At 44.5% G+C, this 19,058-nt stretch overlaps 1 protein-coding gene across 1 annotated transcript in view; it reads left to right on the top strand.

Annotated features, from left to right (window-relative positions):
- ADTRP (androgen-dependent TFPI-regulating protein) overlaps positions 1-16,750 on the top strand; it is a 62,971-nt gene extending 46,221 nt beyond the window's left edge. Inside the window, 3 exon segments of the mRNA XM_012653175.1 lie at position 532; positions 10,092-10,242; positions 16,716-16,750. Of these exon segments, the coding sequence (XP_012508629.1) occupies position 532; positions 10,092-10,242; positions 16,716-16,750 (187 nt within the window).
- Positions 16,751-19,058: the final 2,308 nt, after the last annotated feature.

Genomic DNA, 19,058 nt, shown 5'->3' with positions numbered 1-19,058 from the left:
TGTGTAGTCTTCTCACTCAGCGCCGTGGTATCTCTCCTACTGAAAGAGGCATGCTGAGCACAGGACCTGCAGACTGGAAGCTAATCAATGCTCCTTCTCTAGATCACGTAAGCTATTCTTGTGTGGTGGTCTGTGGAAGCCCCCCACACGGGGTCGGGGAGTTAATCCAGGGAGTTAATCCAGTAACAGTGTTCTGTCAGGGGCGGAGGCCAAGAGAAAGAACCATTCCAGAGGACCTGGGCCCCAACAGTGTCCGCTTCATGGACTCCGCCAGCGTTTGTCTTAGAGCAAGTAAGCTTGGTGCCCAGAACTTAGGTGCTGGTTCCTCCCTAGCCCTTCCTTCCTTTTGCAGCGTCTACTCCCATCCTTCCGCACCCCTCTGTCCCCGAGTGCCCAAAGTGTTTCTTACTTCTCCTGTCTTGAAGAAAGCGCTTACCCAATAAATCTACCCCAAGACTTCAGTGCTCTACACTGTTCTCCAGCCTCTGGGGCCTCTTCTGTATTTTAACAAAGGACACTTTTAGAGAACAGGGTTTAAGCTGGAGACCTACTGGTAGTTGATGTCTGGAGCACTGTGTTGAGAAAGATCTGAGGCCCTACCAAGAAAATGTGGTGTGATTATTAAGCAACATCTTTCAATAGCATAAGTAGGATATGTGCCATGTATTTGCTGGCTTAACCCTAGGGAGTAAATCTCTAAAGACAGAGTATCTGGGACCTGGGTTGCTGTAAGAGTATAGACACATTAAGATATTTTTTTCTGTTGTGTATGTTGAAGAGAAGCAAAGAAGAAGCTGGTTGATTATACACGTGAATTTTTATGCTCTGTTTTTTGGTAGGCTTTAATTTATACTTTCTTGCCAAGTGTAATTTCTGGAGTTCATTTATAAGTTAGCACCTTTGGCATATTAACACCTCCTACCTGAGGACTGGAAAGTCGATGATCACTTCACATACCTGACCCTGGTTCTTTTCCTCCTTGGGGACCCAGAGGATAAAACACCTAAGGTCACTGCTACTATTAGGGAAGACTTCAGTGGCTACAAGGATGAGGAGCAGTGGCCAGGTGCTTGGCTTGTCAGTACCCGGGTGTGTGCTCCAATCATGCAGCGAATTGGGGGTTGGAGAAGGTACAGCCAGGTGGGAATGGGTACAGGCACATCCTGTGTCCATTCAATTATTTACCAGTGCCAGGCCGGGCACTGTGCTGTGATACTGAGGGTACAGTGACGTTCAAGAAATCTGCTGCCCCAGGGGCTGTCTGGGAAAGAGGGTGCACACAGACAGTGGGAGGCAGGTGCTAAGCCCGTAGCAGGGCTCAGCCTGGGGTGCTGTGGACACACACACACACACACTGGGATGTTCAGGGCTGGCTTCCTAAAGGGAAGATTTGTCTAAGCTGAGACCCAAAGAATGAGTAGGAATAAGTCAAGAGAGACATGGAAGAGCCCTTCAGCCAGAGGGAAGAGTATCTGCAAAGTGCTGGCGGCACTGAGGCTATGGCTGAATTGGGGGACAGGGAAAAGCCAGGTCATAAATCCACTCCATGAGCTCAGACTTTTAAACCAAGTGCTTCTCTGTGCAAATGTTAGAAGCAGAGGGATGATATGGTGTGGCTTATGTAAGAAATGTAATTAGAAAGATGATTCTGGCTGGAGTGTGGAAATTAGACTGAAGAGGAACAAGACAGATAAGCCAGTTGGTGGCATATGTGGTAACTCCAGTGAGTTGATGTTAGGCAACTGATGACAATCCATCAACCCACAAATAAAACCAGAGAGTGTGATCAGTGGGAGGTAACTTAGAGATCACCTGGCATTGGAAAACTGAAACGCCGGTGGGTAGATGATGTGCCCAAGGTCATATGGTGGAGGTGAGGGCTGGGGAAAATAAAATGGGACTTAAACCAACTCAAAACAAAGTCTTCTATTTCTAAATCCAATTTTCTTTCCACTGTGTTCACAGGGCCAGGTGTGTGTAAAGTTCAGCTCCCAGTGTGTGTAAAACCGCTGGGCTAAATGCTGGGTGGGTGGGTACGCAAGAAAGCTTGATCCAGCCTCCGCACGCTAAAATCCTGCCTGATGCTGCTGTTCCCAGCACCATGAAAGTCATGGTAAGGGAGGGAGTGGAAGAAAGAGACAGGGACCTGTCACCAGCAGGAATGTGACCGGGTGCGCCCCACTGCCCAGTGGGGAGCTGCAGTGGTTTGGGGTCTGGTTCTTGTTATCAGTAATGATTAGTACTACATCAGCATTTGGTTTATTAAACCCTACTTTTGGTAGAACAAATCCAGTGCATATCCTTACATGAGGGCAGCATTTTACGTTGTCGCATTGACAGAAGCTGCCCTGTCTCTGCCCATTCCCTGGTCAGAGCAGCTCCAAGGCTTGGCTACCTGCCATCTCCACCCTCACGCAGCTCTCTCGGGCTCGTGGGCGTCACGGCCACAGAAGGCCATCAACAAATTCCACAAACTGTGGATATCCATGGAGATGTTTTAGGGTAGTGGCTCTGGGTCAGCTGTTAAGTGTACCAATTTGGATGGTCACATGGGGAAATGGCATAGTAGGAATGAGGTAAAGAACGTGGGCTCAGGCCAGAGGGAGCGTGAGAAGCAAACATGAGTCAGAAGCAAAGGCAATAGCTCTGAGCTAGAGAAGCATTTCACTGCTGAAACCATGTTACAATGACCTAAAAATAGCCACTGAGACCGTGGGGACTGCCTGACATGTAGTGCCTGCTTTTAGTTATTTTTCAGATTGCAAAATTGAAGGGCTGGCCCCTAAGTAGGAAAATAAAGCTTTGCAAAGTAGTAATGACTGCAAATCTTTCATTTCCTTCGGAAAGCATTAGTCACCTATAAATATGGTAGCTCACTCACTCCTCCCTTCTCTCTCACCCCAAAACACATCACCTGGCTCTCTCTGGGACACTGGTGAGGAGCAAAAAAATAGAAATGTGCCTTCTGCTGGGTTTTTATACATTTTTTTATCGAACAAATATTTCCCCTAACACAAGGGTGGTCCTTTTCTGAAAAGCAAAGTTGTATATGGCCAGGCCCCAGCCTGCAGAGGGTTTGTACCTAATAAGCAGAGATGAGCCATGCATACAAATTATGAGAACATAAGATGGAAAGTGGTAAGATGTCATAAAATATACACGGAGTCGCAGGAACAGAGAGAAGGAAGAGTTTGCACCAGCTGAGTGGTGCAGGAAGGGTGTCGTGGAAGGCATGCATTGGGTCTGGGCCCTGAAGGAACGGCAGGATGGGAGCTGCAAAAAATGGAACAAAGTGAACCCCCAGGTGCACCTTGCTAAGGCCCAGAGAGTGCAGAACGTGTGAGATCAGTGGTCAGGAATTCTCTTTAGCGGGACCTATTAGTGAGAGACTAATAGGAACAGCCCTGGAGCCTCGCTGGTGGAGGCTCGCGGGTGGCGGCACACTACGAGAGATGGTATAGTGTACCACAGTGCAGACAATGGGAGTGTTCGTTGTTGCTGTTGTTTGTTTGTTTCTATGGGGGGGGAGGGGAGTGTGAGAAGTGTTAGTAACTTGGGCAAAGAAGTATGCCTTAAAAATTTGATCTTGACAATGGCACTTCAAATTGATTGGAATGACAAGAGATGGGAAACAAAATAAAACAATATAAAAATAAAAATTACTCAGAGTATTAAGTTATCTAGTTTAATCATAGTCTTATTCTTCATCCGTGGTTATTTTTCAGTTCTAGTGATATTCCACGTTAGGATGCTTGGAGCACCCTTCTACCTGGCTGTAGGTAATCGAGTCTTCCAAGATATCCATCCCCAAAGAATTCCAGTAATCCACTGAGTGCTCATACATTCCCCCAACCCATGTTGCCCATTGTTCTGAGCGTTGCTCTCCCACCCAGATGGCAAAGCCACAATTCCTAGCCACCCCAGCCCAACATCTCCTCTTGGCACTGTGTTAAGGTTGAGCATGCCATACCCATTGCTGATGCCAACACTGCCATTACCCGTTAGCCCCCTCCATTGGCAGAACTAGAACAATGCTACAGCCACAGTGAGGGCCCCAGCTGGCCTGCAGCGCACCATCATCCTGCTTTCCATAGACCAGGAACCTGCTGATGCTGTACGTGTCTCTGCTAGTGGGTAAGGTATTGCATATCCAGAACAAGTGTCCCATGGATATGCAGCTATCATCTGCCCTTGGGGGAGATGTTTGTAAAGTTACTTCCCAATAGCAGTTTCTATGAAGCACGAAAGAGAATTTTTTTTCTTCTGTACTATACACATTCAAGTCAGCAAAGCTTCCTGAGTTCCCAGGTATAACAATTCCTTTAAATTCAGGCCCCAGTTACACAATCACACTCACAGATCTTACTCCGAGAATATATTAAAAACTGCCAAGGACTGGACGAAGCTGAGCAGCAGGACCAGGCCTTGCCCTCTCCAGCATCCGCACTGCCCCCTACTCCTACCAGTGTACTGCGGTGAGCTTCCCCCCAAGAGCACCATGACTTTCCTAAAATATGACCTTCATTTGACACCATCCAGGTCAACCAGAGTTTTATAACCTTGAATGTCAGTGGAGATTGGCTTCTCAGCCCCATTCTCCACAGAAGGATTTCCTAGCCCTCGTGTCAATTAATATAGGAAAATAAATATAAAGATGCTATGCTACATCCTTGTTGTCAACCTTTGGGGTCCAGCCCAGCCAGTGCACGAATTCAGGAGGGATGGAGTTGGGGGGCCGGGAGAAGAAAGGGTTATCTACACTGTTCATCCTTCCCGTCCAAACCTCAGCTCCTGTTCAACCAAAATGCCTATAACATAAATTAGAAGTAATGACAGTCTGCAGAGAGTGACAGCTATATAATCAGAAACGAGAGACATTCCTGAGACATATTGTTGAAGTAGCAGAATAGGTTTGTGGATTAGTTGACATTTACTGGACAAATGAAAATGAAAACTTAAGGACAATTCTAAGAATTTTAAGTTAGTGGACTGAAAAGATGATGATTCCATTAGTAGATGAAGATGAATTACGAAAGAAATAGTTTGGGGCATAAAAAAAACAAAAGTCAGTTTCACATCCCATATCTAGTTCTCATTCCAAAAATATTCTGTTTTAATTGGTTCAGGATATGTTTGGGGCATCAGAATTTCAAGGCAATTCTAATCTTCAGCCAAGGTTGAGGACCACCTGCCTGGAAGAACTTCTGTTTGGCAATTCAGACCCGGCTGTTTCCAGAGGGGTGGGGCTGGGAGACCCAGGCAGTTGGACCCTTGCGGTGGGTGGGCCGAGATTGCTGGAAAGAGAGAGGAAGATGGAAGAGGGCAGGAGGAGAAAGAGGGCAGCAGAAGTGGCCTGGAATGATGGGGTGGTAGAAAACCAGGGAGGTCAAGGACCCCATGGGCCCTAAGGGAAGAGGAAGCTTCAAACCGGAAGAGGGCGTTTCAGGGAGGGGTGGGCAGCAGTTTGAAATGCCATGAAGAGGTTGCTGCCCCAACGACTCTCATCGTTGCTGATATTTCAACACCCAGGTAAAACCTCTGTGTAACACTCCAGCTTCACAATTTCTCTCCACTCTTTTTATTTAATTTATTCTGCTGGGTGAGAAGGATGTAATTTGAGGGTTAACACTTTAGAAGCCCAAAGCCCACAAAACCCTGTTATGTGCTTATCGCTAATCCACAGACTTCCACATTTCCCCACTGATAAGATACAGAAGATGTGAATTTCCTGATAGCCATTTTGCTGCTACAAGATTTGGGATGAGGAGACTCTAAAAGATTAACTTTTGGCTGCCATCATGTGCGCGGCCAGCCTGACTTACATGGAGTGGGAGGCTCAAGGCAGCAGACAATTGCTCTTTGAACTGAGGGACAGTCTCATTGGCCTCTTCAAAGTATTAATAAAGTGAGCATTAGATTATTCATAACTTGGAATGTTACTGGGTACATTTCTGATTTAATTGTTTCAGGATATGTTCTGGGAATTGGAATTTCAAGGCAATTCTAATCTTCAGCTAAGGTTGAGTACCACCTGCCTGGAAGAACTTCTATTTGGCAATTCAGATCTGGCCGTCCCCAGGGAGGTGGGGCTGGGGAGATCCAGGTAGTTGAACCCTTGTGGTGGGACGAGATTTGTGGAAAAAGAGAGAGGAAAGAGAAGCTGTGGTGGTCTTGGAGGGTCAGGCAGCTGTAGACAGTAGTGTCCTACAGAGCTACCCCATTCACTTAAAAATATAAAGAACTGATCATGGTCTGAGCACTTGGGAAACTGATGTGCATTGACAGACACAGTCCCTGCCCTTGTGCAGCTTCCAGGATAATGAGAAAAACAATCAGATAAGTAACAGAGGTATGTTCCAGGGCAGGGGACACCCGACACGAGCACCCAACTGAACGGGGCTGGAGGAAAGATGTTCAGGAAACCTTTTCTATAACGGAAAATGGACTTTTAAGCTGAGACTCAAGGCATGAGTAAGATTCAGCAGGAACAGAGCAAAGAGGTGTTCCAGGAAACAGAAAGGTCAGAGGTGTTCCAACCAGAGGGAACAGCAGAGATGAAAGCTCAGAAACTGCAGAGTTCATTCCAGAAACAAAGAGGTCCAATGCAGATGGACTACAGATCTGTGGATGGACGGGTGGGCAGAGCAGGGCAGGGTGGCGGGGTGAGCAGCTGAGATATTTTCCTAAAGCTGTGGGAACCTGCTGGAAGCAGTGGAGTGCCAGGGACAGTGATCAGTTTTGGAAAGATTACTGGGATGCTAGTGGCTGGCAGTCTGGAAGGTGGGTTGAAGGGAGCAAGAAAGCGCAGCCAGCAGACAATGACAGAAACCCAGGTGACATGAAGGAGTCTGCGCTGGAGAAACATTTAAAAGGAAGTTCAGTAAAGCTATGATTTCATGGGATCAAACACGGGGGCGAGAGTGAGTGGAGAACTGCGTTGACTGAGATGAAGGATGCGTTGAGTGCAAAGTACCTGCCCTCCTCCACCCCACTGTCCCTGTCTGCCTCCTTCCCTCCCTGCCTCCCTCTCTCCTTCCTTCCCTCCTTCCGTTCTCCTTTTCTTCCTCCTTCCCTGCATGCATGCAGGAGGCACTGTGGCCATCCTTATAGAGTGCATCCATGGGATGCACAACCCAAAGAATTCCAATATTAGTAATAATGATGGTAATTATTGTGTGTTCCAGTCCTCATTGGTACTCTGGGAGGAACATCAAGACAGGTTTGGGAGAGTGGTGTGAGAGCAGCAGGCCACCACTGGGAACCAAGGGCCGACCCTATACTTGTACGACCCTATGACTGGCACTTCCTTAGATTCTTTTAAGTTGTGGTAAAATACACGTAACATAAAATTTAATCGTGTTTAATTGTATGGTTCAGTGGCATTAAGTACATTCACATGGTTGTGTAACCATCGCCACCATCTGCCCCAGAACTTTTCCATCTTCACCAAACCAAAACCCTGTACCTATTAAACACTAACTCCCTGTCTGAGTCCATTTTGTGTTTCTATAAAAGAATACCTGAGACTGGGTAATTTATAAAGAAAAGAGATTTATTTGGCTCGTGGTTGTTCAGGCTAAGAAGTTCGAGGGCATGATGCTGGCTTCTGGCCAGGGCTTTCGTGCTGCATCATAACATAGTGGAGAAGGTCAAAGCGGAAGCAGACATATGTGAAGAGGGAAAGACTTGAGGGGCGTCCTGGGTTTATAACAACCCACTGTCGTGGGAAGTATTCCATTCCCAGGAGAACTTGCTGCCATAAGAACAGCACCAAATCACTGATGAGGGATCCATCCTCATAACTCAAACTCCCCCACAAGGCCCCACCTCCCAACACAGCCACAACAGGCATCAAATTCCAACATGAGTTTTGGTAGGGACAAGCAAACTATATCCGAGCCATAGCACTCCCCATTGCTGCCAACACCCAGCAACCACCATTCTGCTTTCTGTTTCTATATATTTGGTACTCGAAGTTCCTCATATAAGTAGAATCACATATAGCATTTGTCCTTTTGTAATTGGCTTATTTCACTTAGTATAATGTTCTCAAGGTTGATTCATGCATGTTGTAGCATGAGTCAGAATTTCCTTCCTTTTTAATGTATATGTATATGGCACATTTTATTTATCTATGCATCCATCAATGGACATTTGGATTGCTTCTGCCTTTTGGAATATTGTGAATAATGCTGCCATGAACATGGGTGTACAAATATCTCTTCAAGTCCCTCTTTTTAATTCTTTTTGGTGTATACCCAGGAGTGAAATTGCTGGATCATATGGTAATTCTATTTTAATTTTTTGAGGAACTGCCATACAGTTTTCCGTAGGAGATGCACCATTTCACATTCCCACCAAAAGTGCACAGGGTTTCAATTTCTCCGTATCCTTGGTAACACTTGTTATTTTCTGTTTTTTTTTTAATAGGTTGTGAGGTTTTTAATGGGTTGTGAGGGAATATCTCATTGTGGTTTTGATTTGCATTTCCCTAGTTATTAGTGATGTTGAGCATCTTTTTATGTGTTTGTTGGCCATTTAGATATCTTCTCTATGGAATATTAATACAAGTGTCCATTTTTAATTGGGTTGTTTGAGTGTTGTTGTTTTTATTGTTGACTTACAGGAATTTTTTTAATGTACCCTGGATATTAACCTTTTATTAGATATATGTTAACAAATATTGTTTCCCATTCCATGGGTTGCCTTTTCCTGCTGTTGATTGTGTCCTTTGATCCACAGAGATGACAGTTTAAATTGGACAGCCTGGGTGCCTCACTCTACTCCTGGCTCTGAATATTAGTCCTTGTCTCTTCCACAAAACATTTAACAAACTTAAAGTATTTGAAATGACAGAGATCACATTTGGGTTTCTGAAAGTTTAATGAAGCACAGAATTTCATTTTTCCATCTGAATTCCTTTGACAACCTGGTATATCCAAGTTTAGACGTTGTTTCTGAAGCATAACCTAGCCTATCCTAATTGTTACAAGAGATCACCAGCTTCAAAGAAGGCTTTCTGCGAACACTCCCATGTGCCTTCCTCCAGTAAAGAAAGAAGCTTTTGAACTCTTGTCAAATAATCACAACATGCCAGGTACTGTTCTGTGTAATTTTCATGTGTTAACTCCCTTAATCCTTACAACAGCCTTAGAAGGTGCACACTGTTTGGGTCTCACCTTACGCATGGGGTGGGGGGACAGAAAAGTTGAATACATTGCTGAAGGTAACATAGCTAATAGGTGGCAGAGCTAGGATTTGAAGCACAGAAGCCTGGTTTCAGATTCTGTACTCTTACCCAATTATGAACTGTAGCTGATGCATCATCTTCCCCATATTTAATTTTTAAAAGTTATTTCAGACTTTGGCACCTTCCAGTGAGTGCAGTTGGTTTCCAGCAAACTGCATTTTTAGGCTTCACTTGGACATCATGCCTCCTCTCCTAGCATTTCTTTTCCTTCTCTGGGCTTACAGAAATGACTTATAGTCTAGCCTCCCATGAGCAAGATCTGAGCCTTCCTGTAAATCCATCCATTCCAGCTTAACATTCTTTTCATGGCTATATGCATGAGTGAAAATCAAGGCCAACACGTAAATCCCAGGCATATTGTATTAGAGCAATAATGCTCCATCTCTGCCCCTCGTATCCCAGCAGATTTGAAGAGCTAATAGAAAGCTGCACCTGACTCTTCAGTGTCAAAATGAGAGCCGGCAAATGGATGCCATCTTAGCAGGTTCGATGTCTCAGCAGGCCGTACCTCTCCGGGAAGGGGAAATTCGTGTTCTTACATACTCCCTTTGGCTAATGTGTCCTATGTTCTCCCATATTCTTTCACCAACATTAAATTTTAATGGATTAGGTAAAACAGGCCAGCCCAGCCCAACCCATAAAACGGCATGTCTTATTGAATCAAGTCGATCTACCCAGAAGAGACTCACTTCTATAGGTTTGTGGGAATAACTCAGCTATTGACAAATGTCCCCAGTGGCTTCTTTTCACCTGCCTGGGCTCCGGTACTCCACTGATGCTGATGAAAAAATGGCTTGTTTTTCTCCTCCTGTCCTAATCACTGTGACTTGTTTTCTGCAAGATTCTATGGCTCTACTCCGAGACAGGTACCTGGGGGTATCCCGTGCTTGCCAATCTGAGCCCTCTGGGCCTGGCAGCCTTTTTCATTCTCAGCTACATCTTTAGTGCCAGCCTCTACCTACTTGGAGAGAAGCTCAACCACTGGAAATGGGGTCGGTGTATTTCTCTCTTACCTACAAATGCATTTCTTCTTTGCCCTTTCTATACTCCTCCTGGAAACAGAAGGAAAATCTAGTCCGAAACAGAAGGCAATGATGCTTGATGTCTTTGTCCAGAGGACTCAGCCAGGTCCTACCAAAGCAGGCAAGGGAAAAGCCTGGGGGAAGCTGACACTTTTTCAAAGGACCTATCAAATTATATTCCCTCCTCTCCCCCCAAAATAGCTCATTTAACTCTAAAGATAAAAATAATCTTATTTTTATCTTTAGAGACAAAAGTACTGCCATCCCCAGCATGAGAAAGTAAGATCAAGGTCTTCCTGCTACCCAAGTGAGGGCTCCAGGGACACAAGCTGTGAAAATGCCGAGGTTTCCTTTTGGAAGGAAGTGAGTCCAAAGGACCCTCTTAGCTCTTCTGACCTCAGAGGCGCATCCCCGAAGAGTTCCCGTGCCTCCTTCATTAGGCTGCTTCTCAACTTTTAGCAAAGCATTTCCCAGACAAAATCACATCCTATACTTACGACTGGATTTCTCATTCAGAGTCTTGGGCAATGAGAATATGTCAGCAAGCTAAGCTTTCTAATTATAGGTGAGTAGAGCCATGTTGCTTCTTTATAAGAAAAAAAAATCATCATAACTTCAGTTGATTTTAAAAAGGAAGGTTTTATTCTCTCCCCATTTCCTCTCTCCCCACCCCACCCCCAGAATATATATATATTTTTATTGTTAGAAAAGTAACTACCAGAAAGTCAGGTTGCAAAATACCCGTGACTTTTTTCCCTCCCGAAGGAGAAGTGCAGGAACTCTGCCCTGATTTTGCATGTAGGGAAGACAAGGAGTCACATACAGCCCCCCACGTCACTCGCCCACATACCGTTCTGTTCTATCAAAATAGAGACAGCAGAAGTGCCATCTTCCGCCCAATCTATGAACTGGTGTGAAAACATAAGTCCGTGTATCCAAAAAGCCCGACAGTTTCAGAAGGTTCAGTACCAGAGTGTGTATTTCTGAGAGGAAGCTGAGACTCTGGAGAAATAAGCATGCAACTTGGATTTGTCACGTGTTTTCTACTCTTGGAGGAGTTGACTGATTAAGAAAGTCTCAAAGGCAAAATTCTTTCTGAAAGCAAACACTTATAAAATGGAGTACTAAAAATTACTTCCCATATCAGGGTTCCAAATCACAGGAAATTATCCAGAAAAAAAATGTGTTGACATTTCCTATGTGTTGACATCTAATTCTAACTAGTTTTGGTTCCTTGAAGTTATGGGTGAAGATTTTTGATGCCTTCCCCAGATCTATTTTAAAAAGAAAGAGAGAAAAGAAAAGAAAAGAAAAGAAAAGAAAAGAAAAGAAAAGAAAAGAAAAGAAAAGAAAAGAAAAGAAAAGAAAAGAAAAGAAAAGAAAGGAAAGAAAGAAAGATCAATTTGAACTTTGGCAGATACAAGAAGTATAGAGAACAACTTGATTATTTAGAGCATGAGAACAATAACTTTTTATATCAATTGTACTGAGTTCAATAATTTATTGAGTTGATTTTTAAATTGTTACTGTACAGCGAATTTTAAACATCCTTTGAATTAAAAAATAAAATTTCACTGTTTTTATATTACTAAAATCACCATTTTCAACCCAGAGCTCTTCCTACAAGCCTCGTTGTTTCAGTAGTATATCCAATTTCTCACCACAGTTAGGTCCCAAGGAGCAAATAAGCCGGCATCGACACGTGGACCTCATTAACATGGTGCATGTGCTAATGTTCATGTGAGTGACGGAGACTGTCGCGAGTGACTGTGTGTGCCAATGGACAGAGATAATGCATATCCTCGAGAACTTACAGTGAAATAGGAGGTCAGGCTAATAGAGGCTGGAATTTGCTAGACTCTCTGCCTCTGAATGCCTGAGACACAGTGTGGCCTGGCTGGAGTCACCAGCCAGGCACTGAGTGGTCAAGAATATCAGATGAAATATCAGTTAAGATCCACTAAACGTGCTAGATCTCTCTAGCAGTGGTTTCACATCATAGAAACACCGGGGGAGTTTTAAAAATACTAATTCCCAGACCCACTCCCAGACCAATTAAATCTGTATCTCTGGACATTGTGACTTGATGTGGGTATTCTTTAAAGCTCCCAATAATTTAAATTTGCAGCCTGGGTTCGGAGCCACGGGTACAGAGCAATGCTTCTCAAACCTGCGCAGACCTCTGCATTTTGTTGAAATGAGAATCTCGGGGAACCTGGGGATCTTGTTAAAATGTAGATTCTCATTCAGTGGATCTGGGGTGCAGCTTGGGATTCTGCCCTCCTGACAGGTGCCCCAGAGATACTGATGCTGCTGGTCTGAGGACAAGCCGTCTACACCACAGGACTCTGGACGCCTCCCAGTACGGGTAATTGTGCCTACAAGCACCCTCGTGCAATGTGGTGTTCTCCCAAGTCAGCCGCTGGACTGACAAGGGTGTTGGTGGTGAGGAATGCTGTTGCTGAATGTCGACTTACTGTCCCCCTCATCGTGTGTCACGCCAGCGGTGAACATGAGAGGACAGCCAGAAGAGCAGTTGTAAGAAATGATACCAGGCATCGGATGGAAACTTGGAAAGTATGTGACGAGGTCCTCCCAGGGCACATAGCTGCAGACAACTGGCTTTGAGCGTCAGGGAGGCGAATTCTGTCACGGCCCTTGGGAAGGTCCTTCAGGAAGATGCTGGGGCTCAAACAGCTCTCAAGAGGGTCCACAGGGCCACCCTGTCTGACCTGGCACTGTCTGACTCCCTGCGCTATGCTAGCTTTTATGTGTCATGGAACAGAGGGTTAAACAAGCATGGAGTCAGCTATTGGGACCAGTCACCCAACCTGAAAGATTCAATTTCTACCTTTTTGGGCAGTGTTAGGTGGCACATTGGTTTCAAATAATGAGAGAAGCAGGCGGTGGGGAGCAGTTGCTAGCAGATCCTTGTAAGCTTGGCCCACCATGTCTGAAGTCCTAGGTGTGCCCCTGGCAGATTCTCTTCCACCCCAATTGGAGGAAAGGAGCAGTCAGGGATTCCCATCAGAGGCCCCCTTCTCTGCCCTATGAATGCTTAATTTTCTTTTCTTTTCCCTTGGTGATAGGACACAAGGATGCTGATGCCAGGGCACAAGTCCTTCAGGAAGCGAAGGCCAACGCACAGGAGATGTCAGCACGGAAAGGGGATAAGCACCTCCAGGCCTGCAGAGACAGCGGCTTACCCCAGGCCCAGGACTCCCTCTCCCTCTGTTCCTGAGGGCCACGTGCCAGGGGTCAGGCTATCCTTTGTCAGGGCCCAAGACCATAGACCCTTTTGCTCCTAAGGACAATTTATAGGCTGAAAATTCCAGTCTGGCCAAGTACCTTTGTGATGGTGTCTTAGATAGAAAGACATTAAAATCTTCGTTTAATATCATTTGCCACAGACCAGGTTTTTAAAAAGATGACTTTGTTGTTGAAAGCTGCCTAGAGGCCCTCTAGTCCTGCTGTCCCCAACCCCTGTGCAGACTGCTACCAGTCTGAGGCCTGTTAGGAACAGGGCTGGGCTGCACAGCAAGAGGTGAGCCGCGGCCAGGGAGTGAAGATTCATTTGTATTTACGGCCACATTGCGGTGTGTGGGAAAATTGTCTTCCATGAGACTAGTCCCTGGTGCCAAAAAGGTTGGGGACCACTGCTCTGGTCTACCTCTGTGGTTTTATTCATAAATAAATTAGATAATTTCTAATGTCTGTCTTGTATATTATCCCTGATCATTTCATTATGAAGGAATTTTATCATAAGCTGACTCCACGGGTACTTCTAACACTTGATTCCATTGGGGCAGCATTTAGTCATTAACAAAGGTACATCTCCTTTTTGCTTTTTCTGTCCTAACTTCATCTTCATGAGCTCAAAGAGAGTACACTCTGGATTATTCTCTCTCTCTTCCTTAGCCTCTTTCCCTGCGAGAGTTTCTCCAGCTAGCCCTCAGCTTCATCTCTTCTTTGGACTTCTGCAATGTGGGCTTATGCTCATTGATGCTCAAACCCCATTCCTCTAACACCTCACATCCCCCCAACCACTGGCTTTCTTGCCCTTCTCCAAGGCAGCCCACTGAAACTAGGCCAATGTTCTCCAAATTTTCAATTCAAAGTCTACCAGTAGCTTTTGTGGTTGTAGATGCATAGTTGTGAACCTTTAGGAATACTATGTTTTTATTTATCCTGTGTTCTAACTATTGGAATAATAAGGTAAATAATTATAAATGGTATGCAGAGTGATGTTGATTGAAACAATGGTTTCTTTGCCTTGCCAGCAGAAAATGTTTGGAGGTGGCACAGATGAACATCAAATGCTTGGCCTACAATATCTCTAGCCTTTAGCACTAGCTGCCAGGGGTTAAGGAAAGGACTAAAATAAGTCAGGGGTGGACCTAACTCCCTAGCTGCCAACTAGGAGATTTTCTACTGGGAAAAATTCACCTCAATCAGGAAAAGAATTATAACAAACAATATTATTTACCAATCGGAGTTTAAAATGTATTGTGTGAATTTGGTCTGGGTGAGATACGTGATCTATTACTAGGTCACTGGCTCCCCATCTCCAGCTATGCACCATATGGTCAGACAGAAATTCCCAGGAGTCAAAGAAGCTTAGAAACAGCTCAGCTCCAGAAGAATTCAAGATTAAGAACCCACCCCTTGTCCCCACCTGATAGAACCAAAAATAACAACACGATTTCTGAGGTATTCACACCACGTAAGAATGAAATGGTGTACTTTATAGAGTAAAATGACTGTGAGAGGTTCACACAGAGACCCGTTTGGGGATTGTGTCTTCTCTAGCAGGCCGGTGGGTATGTGGGAATTTCTTAGTGTCACCTACTACTTGGTTTTAGAAAGGAGACTCTGACCCGGCAGAAGGAGTCACCTGCTCTCCCTGCTCCACAGAACTTCACACCACCACTTCTGCTCCTGGGCTGCTTCTGTGTCAGCCTTCATGATCTGCTGCATTTCTTAAATGGAGAAAAGAGTCTCCAGTCCTTGGCATTCGGGGTTGAAGGAGTAAGGTTATGATTATAGTTAGACTTGAGGGGCTGGACATTGGTAAACAACATGGATAAAAAAAAAGTTTTAGGAGCCTTCAGAGTGACTGCAGAGGCAACAAGTTTGAGAAGTTTGTATCGACCAAGCTCTTAGACGTGAGGGAATTAGCTGGTTATTTAGTTGAGATAGAATTCATTAAACGCCCAAAGTACACACTGCAGAAAAGAGAAAGCACGGTGATTGTACTTATACACCTGACGTCGGGAGGACCTAACTGGGGAGGAGAAGATTCACATCAGAAATGGAAAATAGATGGACACATGAATGAAAACAACACGAAGCCCACAAAACTGGGTAAATAAATAGTAAGGCTTCGCTGGACAGACTGGGTAGTCTGGACTGATAAGGAGTAGAAGAAGGAGATGACTGGCCTTAAAAATATTGAGAGACATCAATACAAGGACGGCCACCAGGACTGTGTGAGCAAGAGATGGCAAGAAAATGGTAAAGGGGCCGCCAGTGGGACTTCACGTCACCAGTCACTGTAGCCTCTGAGAAGGGGAGTTTCAGCAAAATGAAATTAGTAGAAATTATTTAATGTTTACTGTTAAGGATCAAATTGATGGAGGTGGCAGTGTTCGAAGGGCGAACCGTGGCATTAGGAGTATGAGTTTGCTGTGGCAATACCAAAGCGGAACTACCAGGGCTCTCACTTCTGGAATGGAGGAGAAGACACTGAGTTGAGAAAAGTTTTCAGAGTAGGATTGATAGTATTTGGCCAACAGGCACAACAGATAATGAGCTAATCAAATTTTATAAATTTCAGAGCTTACACAAAGATTTATGATCATTAAGTATGGAGGTACCAACTTGTTGGCTGAATGAAAGTCATTCTAGAGATCGAAGGATATAATTTCAATGAATAATGCCCCTCTAATGAGCTTACTAAAAACTAATCCATATACCGGTACTTTTCCACCTAGCTGATAAATTGATTTGGTGAGAGGTCATAGCATGACCCCAATTAGGTGAACACCCACTCTTCTGTTTCCTCTCTAATTTGATGTGGTCTCTGCCTCTCCATCTGCAAAGTCTCAACATTTGCTGATGGATTGAGTGCAGCCTGCAAACACTCACCCAGAGCGACAGCTAGATGCCTCCTGTCCAATATGCAGAGCTGCATGAAGGCAAAGGGCATGTCTGGGTGCCTGGCTAGCTGTGAGCCAAGCATGGCAGGAGGGCAGCAGGATTGTTTCTTGCCGGCGCATTGGTGGTGGCTAATTTTCGAAACTCCTTAAAATACATCTTCTCACCTGGGGGAAATTGTGCTTGACTTTCCACTGCCCCAAGTCAGGGTGAATCTCTAGCTGAACAAAAATACCCAATAGGGAAACCCTGAAGTCTGAGGTCTCTCTCTACTCTTGTTTCTACAGGTGACATGATGCAGCCACAGAAAAAGAGGAAGTGATTTCACACCATTTTCCAAGAACCAAGAAGGAAGAAAGCACAATAGCTTTTTCTCATCCTTTTTTTTTTCCCCTTGAATGGGGGAGGTGGTGGAGCAATATAGGAAGGTAGATAAGACAGGGAGTGTGTTCAAATTTAATAAGAGTATGACGAAGGTAGCTTGAGAACTCTTGGGGTTTTGAAAGGTTGACTGCTCACACCAAAAACAACTCCTGCCATCTCAGAATTTGTCTGCCCTTCGTGGAAGATGGTCTCTGGTTAAAATCTGGCCAAAGGCTAAATAAACTCACATAAACTTGGTGTTAGAGAAAATTTAGAGAGAGAGAAAAGAACTTAGGGTCATTCAAACTCTTCAATTTACAGAGGAGGATGCTGAGGACCTAGATGAGAAGTTACCTGCATGAGGCAAAAGGGTCAGAGCCGAGACAATAGCTTTTGTCGCCTAGATTTTCTAACTTTTTGTCACCTAGATTTTCTAACTCCCAGTCCTGGCTCATTTTAATAATTTCAACTTCTTTTTAAAAAAAAAAAAAAACAAGCATTTCAGTAAGCTATTTTCACAGATTGCTTATTCATTTTTTTTCATCAATCTAGAAATATAGGGAGATGGCTGCTACTGAAGTTGTCTGTCTACCTGGAAGTTATAAGGATCAATGAGAAAGTAAGTTACAAAAAGTATTGGGAAATCTGCCCCTCTTGGGAGCAAACATTCAAGCAGGTGTAGCCATTGAACATAGTGACATTTCCAAATTCTTCCATTCAAACTGATAAATTCATCAAATAAACGTTGTACATTTTACTTGGAGAAGACCCTCATTGAGAAGTGACACGATTATGAAGCCTGCTGAGGTAGATTGCTTTGGTGCGGAGCACGTTGCAGAGTTAGTTTATGTTTTAACAAAGCTGATTGCCAGATGATGAACAATGATTCATAAACCCCGTTTTGATTTTCCTAGTGGTTTTTTCCTGGCCTTTATTTATAGGCACATTTTTAAAAGAACACAAATAACAAATGTCTCGAGGTGGGTAAATGTGTTTGGGTCTACTAGTATGTCACCAGGCTCAGGTGGGTTGGGGTGCGGACACTGGAGTGAATCGTACCTGGGTTTCCCAACCTAACATCATGCAGGAGAGATTTGGTAAAAACCGACACCAAGGGAAGTCTTGAAGGGTTGGAGAGGAGGGCAGGATTTCTCACTAGGGAAGGCAGTCAGAGGGAAGACCGGGGCAGGTGCCAAAAAACCTGCTCAAGCCCTACTCCTTTTCCACTATTCTATTCATATGAGCCTCAAGTCTTTTTCACGTTGAGCTGGGAACCCCACCTCTCTCGCCACACCTGCTGCTGCCTCTTGACTGCTCAGAGCACCTGGTCCCAGCAGGCGCCCAGAAGCAGTTGTCACAGTGGAAATACCCCAAATGGGAAGCCTGCAGGGGATCACCCAAGTTTTCCACACCCCAAAGATGACTTGGGCTACATACTTCTCAGAGTCATAGTAAGCTCTTGGCTGGGATGAGCCTGCAGATTTCTATTTGTGGCTTTACTGTCCCTAGGACCAAATTAAACCTTGATTGCAGCATGCCTGGCCACAGTGCAGTATCTATTCCAACACTAGAAATATCACAGGGCCATTCCCCTTAAGCACAAACCTAAGCATGCAAGTGAATCTTCAGTGCTGCTGTAGCTTAAGAAAGCAAAAGCAACCAAACACCTGTGGCGAATAGTGATTAAACATCCATTAAGAGGTAGATAGTATTTGCATCCTATGTAGGGCTGTGTTAGGCCCTTAACAGTTAGAAAATGACAAATATAGAAACCAAATGATGATACCAGCAATAGTATTTGTATGGTGTCATGCAATTTATAATCACTCTCGCCCATTTTAGGCTCACAGGCTCTTTGTTAGTAGGAAATGTATTATGCCTTCATTTTACAAATAAGCAAACTGAGTTTCTGATGGTGCTATGTTCAGAAATGTCTACCAGCCAACTCTCTAGAGAAAAAAATATTAAAGCCCTGATTGATAGTGTTTGTCTGTTTCCATGGTGTAAATACTCTCACCATGTTGGTACCAACATGTTGCTGAATGCAGAATTAGGAAGAGACGTACACGACCACTTGGTCCTCAAGACCTTGTATGAACTGGCTCCAGCACACCTCTGGGTTCAGAGCAGGGAAATGACAGGTCCAAGGTCACACAAATAATTATTCTAGAGTTCACCTTCCTTCCTCCTTATTGTAGAGCAAAGCAGTAATTGGTCATTCCAAAGCCTTTATTTAAAAAAAGAAAGAAAGAAAGAAGAGAAAACCA

This window comes from Propithecus coquereli, unplaced genomic scaffold, assembly GCF_000956105.1.
Source record: "Propithecus coquereli isolate 6110/MARCELLA unplaced genomic scaffold, Pcoq_1.0 Scaffold416, whole genome shotgun sequence".
Lineage (NCBI taxonomy): Eukaryota > Metazoa > Chordata > Mammalia > Primates > Indriidae > Propithecus > Propithecus coquereli.
This window is presented reverse-complemented; position numbering and strand designations above follow the sequence as displayed.